General features: G+C 35.1%; 1 protein-coding gene across 11 annotated transcripts in view; it reads left to right on the top strand.

Annotated features, from left to right (window-relative positions):
• LOC129239521 (A disintegrin and metalloproteinase with thrombospondin motifs 12) overlaps positions 1–13591 on the top strand; it is a 33132-nt gene that overhangs the window by 11190 nt on the left and 8351 nt on the right. For 4 of the 11 annotated variants that reach the window (XM_054875057.1, XM_054875055.1, XM_054875051.1 and 1 more), the window contains 7 exons: positions 3895–4224; positions 4388–4598; positions 4707–4866; positions 6290–6409; positions 6642–6782; positions 9079–9674; positions 13466–13564. In XM_054875057.1, the coding sequence (XP_054731032.1) occupies positions 4143–4224; positions 4388–4598; positions 4707–4866; positions 6290–6409; positions 6642–6782; positions 9079–9674; positions 13466–13564 (1409 nt within the window). In that variant the 5' untranslated portion in view covers positions 3895–4142. Of the gene's footprint in view, positions 1–668; positions 689–3882; positions 4225–4387; positions 4599–4706; positions 4867–6289; positions 6410–6641; positions 6783–9078; positions 9675–13465; positions 13565–13591 lie in introns of those variants that run through there. The other 7 variants (XM_054875056.1, XM_054875053.1, XM_054875058.1 and 4 more) reach the window with 5 other exon arrangements.

Genomic DNA, 13591 nt, shown 5'->3' with positions numbered 1-13591 from the left:
TAACCCACTAAAGTTTCATGTATGAAATATAAACTGCAAACAAACAAACTTTCACACTTGTACATATATATAAACTTGTACAAGTAAAACACCAAATTTGGGCTAAAAAGTTATTTTTTTTATTTACGCAATTATTGTTTTTGTTTATAAAATATTTTAAAGAAAAAGTATATTTTTGCTTATAATATACAGGTCATTAGAGCTTGCATAACGGTGTTTTCTATATTTATTTAAAGGTTGAAGCTTATAGGATGAGTATCTTTTTGATTTCTTTAGGATTCAAGAAATAATCATTAAAATATATTATCACTTTTACTCTCCCTTTAAAGTTATTCTGGTATTTACTAGGTTAAACTCTTTTGTAATGTAAATTTTGGTTTGACTGTCACTGTATTACACCATCATCATGACTACAAGGCGCCATAGTTTTCCATTATCGTATAGGTCGCTGTATGCTGCTTTGTAGTCAATGAGTTGCTTGAATGGCCTGCCTGCTTGACTGCTTCGCTGCCTCGCTGCCTGATTGAATGACTGTCATATAGACGTATGCAATAATGTTTTAAAATTCTTAGACTTGCAATGTACAAGCAGACATCGGCAGCGTCTCCCGTTTGTCGGGAACCGTCAACAGCGTGTCGCCGGTTCGTTGAAGAGCCGCTCGCTGGATAAGAATCACTCAATTTCAATGGTAATTGATACAATCAATTGTTTGAAAACCTTTGTTATTACGGGTGTTGCTATAAGTTTTTATATTATTTCGTCTGCTACTTGCAGTAGCTAAAATTGTTGCCTTTCAATTATGGGGTTTCGTTGTTTCTGTCGTTGATGTCAAGTTGTTGTGGCGCATTGTGATTGCAATGCAGCAACAACATCTTGGCGCCAAGCAATTGAAATTGGAATATGAAAGATGAACAAATGATCTGTTGCCGGAGACGAATATAATAATTACCCAGATGGAAGTTGTCTTTTATAGGCAACAGTAAATTTTATGTATTGCTATGAGATGTTTTCCTATAGATTATGTATTAATTGCATATCAATGAGTATATACGTACACATGCACTATTGACGAGTGGACAATTCGATTTTGTGCAAAGAGCTTAATTATAAATTTTCTTTCCGCTTGCTAATACCACTCGAGTTTTTCAGTAGACAAACCTATTCTTCTATTAATAGAATCGTTTCCAGTTCTTAAAAACTTACTATTGTAAACTGTTATAACTAAAATGTCAAGGCGAATCTATAGAGGTGTTGGCAAGAGCACATCCGATTTTTTCGTCGTAGATATGCTTAAAATCTTATTACCTTCGTTTGTTTTAATTGTTATTGATAATAGGAAATTCTAGCTTATGAGTGCTTAGGGATCATTTGATAGTGACAAAAATATATAAAAGTAAAATAAAACGGAAACAAAAAGGCATGAAAAAGTTTGCGTTGTAGTTGAAGAAAAATGATAAACAAAAAGTGGAATGCCATTCTGATAAAAAGCTCCAATTTTTGTTGTTTTATGTTCGTGACGATAACACCGAATCTCCGATATTTGAACTAGTATCTGATTTTATATCCCTTTCAATTTTAGCGGTCAAACATTCAATTGGCGGCTATCGAAATTATTTGCTGGAATCGGCTGTAAATTTTAATATGGAGTTTATTAAAGAATAAAACTTATAACTTCAAGTATACAGATTACGAAATATTCCAGTTTCGAAATTAAAATATAGCCGGGCCAGATTACAAACCGCTTCAGCTGCAGTCGGCTCTAGGTTACCGGAACGAACCGGCAGCATTCCCCGTAATTGTAAGGAAAATATTTATATATAAAAGATATTATCACCAGCCCATAAATGTATGACATTTTTTCGCGACAAGGATGTTGGTTTCAGTCACGACGTAAATTTAAATTTTCAATACTGCCACCTTTAAATTGAATTACTATTATCACTAGATTTGCCAAACCAGTCAAAATGGCTGATCTGGAAATTTAAATACGAAATTCTTACTGCAAGTGACATATTCTTTCCGTAATGATATCAAAACTCTTGTAGCTATAACTGAAGATTCGGTTTTATGAACTTTATATTATTTTAGATGTATATTTATAACAATATATACAATTATTTGGTCATTGAAACTTATGCCAGTACCAGTTAAAAAGATTGGTGCAAATTTCTATGTTATGAAAATCCATTGTGACAACTACAACAATTGATAAGTACTGCAACATTTTTTCGGCATCAAATATATGAATCCGAGGGAAAACCATGATTCTGATGCAGGACGTGTGGCGGCCCTTTGCTTCATTTTATCACCAGGCTCTGAAAATGGCAAAATGAATTAAACTAATGAGCCTTTATTTGTTTATCCTTATCACCAATTACGAGTACAACTTAAATAGATTAATAATACTAAAGCTTAAATATACAATAATATATGGTAAACAATACGGTAAGATGCGATAGTCACAATTCAAAAATTAAATTTGGACTTAAAAGTCTCTCGTGAGTTAGAGAATATGTCTACCTTTTTACAAAATTGCTTAGACTGTCTTATACAGGGTGTAAGCTGTTCATTAGACTAAAATTGGTCTTATAATAAGATAAATGGAAGATATTGCTGCTTCAGTAAGAGGTGGCATTTGATATGATTCGTGGCTATGCCTCTTATAAACAATACAGATTCAGTTTTTCTTCGCACTTCTAATATTGGCAATGCTAACGAAAGACAACTACTTTTATATGTAGGCAAACTACAAGGCGGCCGCTGTAGCCGAATGAATTAGTGCGTGACTACCAATCTGAAGTGCATAGGTTTGAATGTCTATGTATGAAACACCAAATGATAGAAAAGGTTTTTCCTAAAAGCGGGGTCCCCTAGGGAGACCACCGAGTATATTTCTGCCATGAAAAAGATCCTCATAAAAAATAACTGCCGTTCGGAGTCGGCTTAAAACTCCCAGTCCCTCCATTTGTAAAAAAACATAAAAATGCACCCCAAAGTCGCCTCTATACGACTGCAATTTTTCAAGCCATCTGCAGACATCAGACAATGCGATGCCACAAAAACGTGACAATAGTGACCCGAGATGACTACTTTGAGGCACACCTGAGGTAACTTAGATGGCATCGGGTTTTATATTTAAGCTTTAGTAAGCGAAGACCAATTCAACCCAGCTTTTTAAGTAGGATACTTTGGCTGACTCTATCGAACGCTTTCGAAAAGACGGCGAATAAGACATCGCATTGTTGACCTATTTCAAATTGTTGTGACACAATACTTGCAATAAACTTAAATTTGTAAGAGTAGATCTTTCATGAACAAAGCCGTGCTGATAAGGCGATATGAGATCTGAAATTCGGAAGAGAATCAAGTCATGAACTAGTTTTTCAAAGAGTTTAGGCATACCAGAGATTTTTCAGATCCGACTTGCTGCCAGACTTATGCATGGGTGTGATGAAACATTTTTTCCAATTATGTAAAAATTTACCAGAATTCAGAGATTTATTAAATCTAATTGTTAATGGTGGGGTTAACGATGTAGCACAGTTTTTTAATAATATAGGAAGGAATACGTCTTCTCCAGGAGCTGCGTCAATTGTCCAGGCCGATTATAATATTAAATATTTTTTTGGGGTGATATTAGAATTTAACGACTTTTAATTATTTAATTATTTAAATCATTAATTTATGAATAATTGGCCCATTAATATTAATCAAACAGCCGGTAAGTCTACTGTTATTCCAAGAGTATTTCGAGGTTTTGCATGTTAATTTTTATTGCTCAGTTGGGAAGTGGGGTGGGCCTGCATCAAATAAGGGGAAATGGAATGATAGTCTTGGTCGCGGTTGCGGCTGCCGCTGTAAATAAAAATGATATCGTTTCAGTTGTTATTTCAGTTGTTTCTTCAGTGAGTTCAAAATATAAATACATACAAACATATGCATGTGAAATATTAAAGAATGTCAATATTGCCATGTTTAAGTTAAATGACGAAGTTCAAAATCTCATTGATAACGGTTAAAGTGAATTCCCCATTAAACTAAAGAAAAAGGAGAGAAGAGAGAGACAACTGTGACAGTGACAATTTTAGCTATCCGCTGGGATGAAAGTATTTAACTGGTATTAATAGATTTGTGCAGTTGGAATGGAGCTGTTTGCCTACATTCTACCCTCCATTGTGCAATGGTTATGTATTTATGGCACTTCTGCAGCGGATATATTGTATGGTAAGTAGAAATGTTTGCCTCCGTAAAAGTTTAGCTTGGCAGTTATATTTATTTAAATATGATTTAATCTTACCTAAATTTATTATTTTGTAAACTGCACCTGTTGGGAATACCAGCGATGTCTTACTGTTCTTGACATATTTAAATTTATTTCTGTGATTAGGATTGCACTCTGATGAGCTCAAATCAGGCACGCTAATTATACCAAAGCGAGTAAATGAACGTGGCGTATTTTTAACTCACGACTTGAAGTTTCGCCACGATCAGAATTATCGCCATGAACATAGCCGACGTCGTCGAAGTGTGGCAAAAAGAGTTGGTAAAGTTCACTACAGACTGGATATGGATAATGAAACTATACATCTCGAATTAGAGTGAGAACTCATATAATTTATTTCTTAACATTGCCTGTTTGACAGTTTTAATTGTCAACAGTAAACTTACATAATATTACATTTGTGCAATTATCATTCATTATGTAGACCGCATACTTATTTCATGGCACCGAACTTTGTAATCGAGAGACATCGACGTGATATTCGGACTCGTAAAAGGGAAATAAGAAGCACTGACTGTCATTTTCACGGAAAAGTACGTGGGCATTCAGAATCGAATGTGGCGATATCAACTTGCGAAGGATTGGTGAGTTTCGTTTGGAAAGAAAGAAGCCAGATTTTTATCGATAATGAATTAGAAAATAGTACATAGTTTAAAAGGATTTGATCATAAATTGCTCGTTTGCATCCCATGTTGAAAAGATTTTAAAGCTGAGCTCTTTAACATACCGTTATTCCGCTCTGAGAGAATTTAACAGAATCAGCTGATGGACTGACGTCATTTGGGGGGTGTTTACAAAAACACTGGGATGTGTTGTATTAGTGATATACGAAAAAGACTAACCAATGACACTTCGTTGCTATCTGAGCAACGACTGATTGGTCGGATGTGTGAATACATGTAAAATGATCGTGCAGAATTCGGAATCACAAAGATACGTGGCAGCCAAAGTTCACTCACAATTTTCTTTTTCACCATAGTTAAAGAGCAAGCCTTGAAATCTAGCACCCTTGTTTGCATCCGGTAGTTGCTGTTGCAACAGCATAAACAATCTCCATAAATGTTTAGGAAATGCTATTGGAGCGACAGCCCTCGGCCCTATATAAATCCAGGTCGTTCTGGTAACGTAGAATCGATGGTCTGACCCTCTGACCTTAAATGCATACTACTGTAATTTTAGGTTCAGCGGTATTTTCTAAATAATCTCATTTTAACCGTTTGTTGCTCATTCAAGTTTGCGTCTTGAATCTTTTGTTGTGTTACTCTCTAATTTCATAGTCATAATTTTACATGAAAGGTAAACTTATTTTAAGGCACTTTGGGTTTGATAAAGTTTGTTTCTGACAAATTTGGAAAATTGGCGACTTATCGGCTGTTTAGCGGAATGTGGTTGAATACTAACTACAAAAACAGTTTTTTTATTTTTAAATGCTCGTGGGACCTTATATTCGTTTGAGGAAAAATAAATCCATTTTTTTATTTTTTTTTTTATTTTTCACAATTGGCTTAAAACTGTTTCATAGTCGGTATTTAGCTCCTGGGAGATGATACGATTACTTACATGCCGGTCAACTTCGATTATTTCTTTGGTTTTATCGACATTTTCGACATTATCACCGCTACATTGCACTGCTCATGTCATTTTTTCAGTAAAAATATTTTCACTCCTCCAATACAAGCGCAAACTGGCTTGTTTGTATTGCTTTTGTAGTCATTGATCGCAAGACCGTTTCAAAATTTAATTGTTTTTTGATCCGAGTGAGCTTAGAACCAATGCGTATCGGATACTGAGCTAAAATAAATGAGTGCAACGCTCGTATAATCTGAAAATACTATCGTTTTTTATTTATTATAAGTATTTTTTTTATTAATATATAATTTTAGTTCGCTATACGATTACGTACGATTGTGACTAAAATTTCTGTTTATAGTTTTTATGCTCAAAAATGTTAGTTTAATTATATATTGTTCTAAATAATTGTTTAAAAATAAAATATTTCAATACTAGGTTGGCCATATAAAAACAAAAAATCATGAATACTACATTGAGCCCTCAAAGTACAATAACGCTGACACAGTTAATGGACACCCTCACGTTTTATTTCACAAATCGTCTCTGAAACTTAAGGTAAATACATATAAAAATAATCAGCTGAGCCACTAATTTTTTAAATATGTAATCTATTGAAAATAAAAAGCCTTTGCCGATTACAAAAAGTTTATTATGAAAATCAATATTGAAACAGCTTTGTTTCTTTTTTTATTTATGCATAGTGGGATATTTTAATATAATAATTATAATCTCTTGGTGGCATACCTTTGACTTATCACATTCATTCTATTTGTAATTATATTTTCAGAATCAGGATAACAATAGATCGCCTGACGGTGGGAAACACAGGCAAAAACAAAAACCACGAGAAGCGCTGGTCAGCAATTGTGGAACTAAGGAGCCGAAAATACACACGGAGACGCGGCTGGAGTGGCAAGCGCAGGGAAAAGTATGAAACATAAAATATACAATTATAGTTAAATATTTTTTAATTCTACATCAAAAGGCGTAGAAGTATAATACTTTTATTTGAGAATTTAAAGACTTAAAGCTAATCCCATAATCCATAAAGAAATCCAACTAAAATTTGCGCTCAGAGTCAGTTACACTACTAAAAAATGTGCAAGAACGCCAATATCCGATTCTTATGTAAAATCGATCGCTGAAAATCCTCACCAAATTCAAAAAGGTCAATGAAATTGCAACAACTAAACTACACCAAAAAATTATTAGTCCAAATAAATTTCTTTTATTTTTATTATCAGAGTAGGGCTAACAATTTATGTCTTTCATATTTAAACATTTAATGATGAGTATTTTAAAAATATCCAGAAATAAGCAAACATTTCACTAAACTTAAAATAATTATTAAGAAAAGTAAAATCTATAGAACGAAAAAAAGTATAAGACCAATGCTCTTATATAATAAAATAAACAAATATAATTCTTGTAGTTAGTTTATAATTTGGAAATGTGGAACTCCTCATAAAAATATCTGCCGTTTGGAGTCGGTTTGAAACTGTAGGTCCCTCTGTTTGTGGAACAACATTAAGACGCATGCCACAAATATATATGTATATACGCCCCAATTATATACGCCATCAACGCTATCAAACTTTCGAAAACTGATTGAGAAAGTATTGCCCATACATTTTCGATCAGATCGTCTAGAAGTTCTACATACTTGGCACTAATCATTTTTGTGGATATGAAACATTTTGGCGTTTTGTCTTTGACACTAATGGCTGCCCAAACCATGACTGAAGCCTCTCCGTTTCCTCCGTTGTCTCCGTGGTCCAAATTGAATTTTTTTTTACTCTTCCCACTTCATCTATCACAAAATTGGTACTTTTCTGTAAATATCAATCTGGCCTGTTTGCCTCGTCTGGTTAACTTATGCTTAGGTAGGTACTAGTTTTACATACCTGTATTCTAGACTAGAATCCGCTTGCAAAAATTGCTGCATTCGACGGGTAGTAAATTTCAAATTGAGAGAGTGTTTAATTTCAGTAGGGCTATTTGATTTACTTATTTCGCACTTGTTACGTTAAAGCGTAACAACTCAAAATCTGAACATTTTCAGAAGAGACGAATAACTGTTTCCGTAAATATTAATAATATACTACAAGGAAAAAAATACATATGTAATTGCACGAAAATATCATTAAAAACAATATAACGGTTGTTTCACTCTTATTTGTTTAGTAGCTGCGCTAAAATAACAAATTTTTGAGTTGTTACTCTTTTCCTGAAATTTTTTTATACACTTAGTGGTATATTTTAAACAAACCGTTTGGTTGTAAACAGGCACAATTCAAAATGTTACACTTTATGTGACACAAATTTGTTCAAATACTTGGAGACAACGAAAAATGTAACTCTTTAGTTGAGACAAAAGAAGTCATTCTGAAAACCAAGAGAGAGTCATAACGGTTTTTTTAATGAAAGACTAGGCAAACTACTGAACGATTTTTACAGTGGGTAGAGATGACCACTGTACAATGTTTTCTTGCAAAAAACTGAAATTTGGAAATTTTGAGTTGTTACGCTTTAACGTTACAAGTGCGATTTATTTATAGCTATATAGCTAAACGTTTGATTTCCCGAACAGCTCTAGCGCAAAGTTTTGATTTTCTACCACTTGGTATATTCGCACTTTTCTTTCGAATGGAAGTAATGCAAAATCACAGTTTTGCTTCTTTTCAGTTTTGAAGCAATCTCTCGCATTGTAAGGCTTCTCTCTCCATGCTAAAATTTGGCCCAGCTCAAATTCAGTTAAAGCTTTTCCGCGCGCCATATTTTTTTGTTTCTAAAACCAAATTGTACTCTTTAAAATTAAAAGCAAACGCTTGTAGTCTCATAATATTTTCGTTCTGTGTATGGAATAAATATTTACAAACAAATAAAAAAATAAGTCAACGTACACTTTTTAAATAGTATTTTACTTTATTTTCTTTTATTTTTTAATTATATGTGTTGCCAATTATTAATTAATGAATTCGCCTTTTTATGAATTAATGAATTCGCCAGATATTAGCAATTTCGTTGATCGCCCTTTTTGATTTAACCAAAATCTTTTATTTGGCGACAACTCGAAAACTATACCCCACGAACTCAACGAGTGATGGATTTGACATAGAAATTGGATCGTTGTGTTCTCGTTCTAATAATAAGTTCATAAATTTCTAACAGCAGCATAAGCGTAGGAGCAGATTTTAATTTGTTTACAAAATACATTCGTTAAGGTTAGAATTCAAGGCGGTAGAAAATTGCGGCGACAGCATCTGCGCGGAAAGCACCATCATCAGCATCGCCATCAACATCAAAACTTATTACAAAGGATGCAAAAGCGACGTAACAGGAAATACCTTCAACAGACACAACATTTACCACAAACTAAATTTAAATATGAGACTGCATCAGATGAGATTAAAGCTGCTATCGCCGATAACAACACTGATTTCAGTTTAACCCCTAACTTCAGTATGGAAGGCAGCGCCGATACAGTAAACGTTAACATTGGCAACATTAAGAATAACAATGAGGACGACCGGCAAAATATGAAAATGAAAAACAGAAAACGCACGAAACGTTCAATTAGCAGCCCACGTCATGTGGAAGCGTTAATAGTGGCAGATGCAACAATGGTTGCTTTCCATAGTAAATTGGAGACATATTTACTTACCATAATGAATATGGTATCAGCGCTGTACAAGGATCCCAGCATTGGCAATTTAATCGAGATCGTCGTCGTGAAGATAGTTTTGCTGGAAGAGCATGAAGCGTATCCGGAACTTAATCTGACGCAAAATGCCCAAAAGAATTTGGACACATTTTGTAGGTGAGTTATTGCATGGCGGTTGTTTTAGCGACGCTGTGCCTGTGTGCTTGTGTGCCAGTTAACCGCTGTGTTTATGTACTTATGTGTGTATGTGCGTAGTCATGCATGTAATATAGATATTTATAAGTGCGGTTACCGTTGGTGTTGTTGTAACTGTTATGCGTTACGTTGTTTGCAGGCACACAAATTTGCATGCAGTTTCTCACTTCTTACATTGCAGGCGCCAGTTTGCATGTTTTTTGTGTTAAATTTTCCCCCACCTATTTAGTTTTTTCACTTTTTGTGATCGCCAGCAATGTTGTTGTTGTATACCTATTTTGTTCTGCGATTGAGTTTATGAGATAAGGTTCATGTAATTTTTAGTCTAGACGTTAGCTGCAGGATAGTCGCGCCGTTTGTAGATATTTGCACGCCCATCCATCCGCTGATTAGCTGTCTGATGCTTGATGATGGTTATGTTGTGTTTGGCATTTTGTGAGATATTGCTTATCCGGAGTTATTATACTTAGGGCGCTGGTGTACCGCTTTTAATGCTCATCATATCATATGAAGTGTCTTTCAGAAGTGACGCCTACATGTCAGTAGTGATAATTCCTAGACGGTATCTTTTTATGACATCTTTGACATTTTAATATACTTTTACAAGTAGGCAGATGTACAATTTTCGGCATGGATACTTAGGGAGCGTCCATAAATTACGTGAGGTGTTTTTTTAAATTTTCTGTACCTCCCTCCCCCCCTGGTGAGATGTCGTGAAATTTTATTCAACCCCCTCCTCCATTCCCCAATCTCACGTGAGATTTTTCAAAATGTGGGTTTCTTATGTAAACGCGTTGGATTGTTATTGTAAAAAGAAAAAAAATTTGCTTCGTGCTTTTATTTACGACTAGTTAAGACTAGTAATCAATATTGCTGAGAGTTATAAGTGTAATAAAAAGTTAACAATAGAAGACTTAAATTGTAACTACTGCGATTAAAAAAAAAATATCTACTCTAATTCAGTCCATGGAGAATCATGCGCGGTTTCCAGAGAGACTATTGGGACCAACATGTCCATATGATTTTCAGTAAAATCATCTGCTCCTTCAACTTCGTTCTGATCTAGCCATTCTAAGCCGTTGACGCTTGCGCACAGTAACTCATTAGCTCGTCTTGTGACAATCCGTGAGGGTCGCACTTTGCGGAACATACGCGCTTGCTTAGCTGGTGCAATGTGAGCTGCTCGCCTGTGCTCTGCAGCTCTTGTGATAGATGCGAAGTAAATACCGCATGTACTGCAGCATCTTTTCTCTAAATCATCACGTATACTTGGGCAATAGAGATCATAAGGCGTGCTGATGAAGGCATTCAGCGGTTGAATCGGTAGGCGTATTAGAAATGGAGCAAATGACTTTCCGTCATGTTCTTTAAAGTTCGGAATTGTCAAACGTCCATCAACCTGAGTGATAGGGTATGAAGGTGGCAGAAAACGGTCGTGAAGAATCATATGCAGATCACTCCGGCGTGGGCTGCAGCACTTCTGGTCATCGCATTTCACAACCTAAAAAAAAATTAAAAACAATTTCACTTTGTAATTCTTAATAAAAATTTGTTGACATTCGCGCTCGTTAAAAAACTAAAAAAAAAATTAAATAGGCACGCATAAAAATGAACGAATTAGTGAATGATCTTAATCATACTACGATTACGCTTAAGATTAAATCTTAAGCATGTACAATCTGGATAATGGACCAAAATAGTATAATTTTTTTTTCTTTTAATCAGAAAAAAAATTGCGTGATATTTGCCGAGACCCCCCCTCTCTCCTCCGTAAGATTAGATGAGATTTGATTCGACCCCCTCCCCCCTTAAACATCTCACGTAATTTATGGACGCCCCCTTACATAATAAGTCAACGCGCTAAAATTATTGAAACTTAAAATTAAAATGGTCAATCTTTAAGAACAACATAACGCAGAATTCGTGTTTTTTTTTTTTGGTGGAAATAATCATCCGAATGAGTCGACAATTCAAAGGTTGGTGAAAAAATTGTTAGAAACTGGTTTTGTCGCGGATAGAAAAAGGACTGGGAGACCAAAAACGGCACATTCTATCGCGAATATTACTGCTGTAGCGTAAAGTGTTGCTGAACAACCTTCAACTTCGGTGTCTCGACTGTTTGGCGTATTTTAGTTGTAGATGTGTTCATGGTGGACATTTAAACATTTCCTCATATCCTCCATATCATTGTTAAGAGCCGTGTTTTGAATAATGGAATCTGAAGGAATCTAAATTTTTGAAGACGATCCAGACCAAGAACGTCTACAAACAGTAACAACACCAGAAATGGTAAAAAATACAAAAATACAATTCCAATGCGATATTGGGAAATCGTCGTCTGACTAAAAGAGATTTAGTAGAAGCCCTCGGTGGTGTAAGCAATATTTGGACTGAAGCTTTGTGCACAATGGGTGCCGCAATCGAATTCGACTTCCTCAGCAACATTTAGAGCGTTTTCGGCTGCGAAACGAGTACGTGTCCAGAAATCGGCCAAGAAGGTATTAGCATCAGTTTTTTGGAATGCGAAAGGAATTTTGTTTGTCGAGTACTTGCAAACTGGTAAAACAATAAATTCGGAATATTATTTCAACCTTTTAGATCTGATGAAGGAAAAAATGCGTGAAAAAGTTTGCAACAGAAAAAAATTCTTTTCCATCAGGCCAATGCACCGTGTCACAAGAGTATTTATACAGTGGCTAAAATGCATGAATTAAAGTTCGAATTGTAAAGCATCCACCAGATTTGGCCTGTTTCCAGATCTAAAAAAATCCATGTATGGAACGGGTTTTCATCAAAGGATGAGGTCATAACAGTTGTGGAAGCGTATTTTGTAGCCCTTCCAGATTCTCACTTCAGTGATGGAATTCACAAATTGTTATCTCGTTGGAACAAGTGTATTGATGTTCAGGGAGACTATACTGGACAATAAAGTGTATTTCAAACCATAAAATTGTGTTTTTCTTACCGAACCGCAAAACTTATTGAGCACCTAGTATAAGTATCAGTGTCGACTAAGAACAGATGATTTTTAAAAGGAACTTTTTCATGGCGAAAATACGCTAAGAAGTTTGCCATTGCCTGCCGCTTAGAAATAACTTTTTGTATCATTTGGTGTTTCATACACAGAGATTCGAGCTTGTGCACTTCCGGATGGTAGTCACGTATCGACCTATTCGGCTACGGTGGCCGCATATGTAATACATACATATGCAACAACAATTAATTATTCAAATAAATTAGATATGGTAGGCAGAGTTGAACGAGTTTTTAAGAAATATATAATATTTATCTCAGCTCAATCGGTTCCATAAATACATTGCAAAGAACTTATTACATTTAATACGAGATTCAGTTCTTAAATAACTGGATCTCGCTGCTAACAACCGCCAACTGTTTAGCGTGAATACCTATTTTTCGAATGAGGTACCTCTTATCGGCTCTGCAAAGAAATCAGTATAGCCATGGCTTTCCTTCTCATTAGTGTCTTTATTTTTTCGTTTCGCCGGAAAAATGTTCATTGTCACTACTTATTTGCAGAACCAATTAGACCGATTCATTCCATCTGGTTTGTCAATAGATTTACAGCAAAGTACAGTAGCAAAGTACAAAGTAGCCGACTGTTCATCTTATCCGTTTGAAATGCATGCCTCTGGAAATTGTTTACGATCCATGAGAAACACCTAAAACAATTTGTTATATTTTTTTAAAACATAATCTCATCTCTTTTTCACTATATTTCGTCGATCCAACAGCTGGCAGCACAAACTGAATACAGCTAATGAAACCGATCCATATCACCACGATGTTGCCATTCTTATTACAAGAACGAACATCTGCGGCAACAATTGCATGTAAGAGAAACTTCCACTTCACTTGAA

The sequence above is a fragment of the Anastrepha obliqua genome, chromosome 2, assembly GCF_027943255.1.
Source record: "Anastrepha obliqua isolate idAnaObli1 chromosome 2, idAnaObli1_1.0, whole genome shotgun sequence".
Classification (NCBI taxonomy): domain Eukaryota; kingdom Metazoa; phylum Arthropoda; class Insecta; order Diptera; family Tephritidae; genus Anastrepha; species Anastrepha obliqua.
This window is presented reverse-complemented; position numbering and strand designations above follow the sequence as displayed.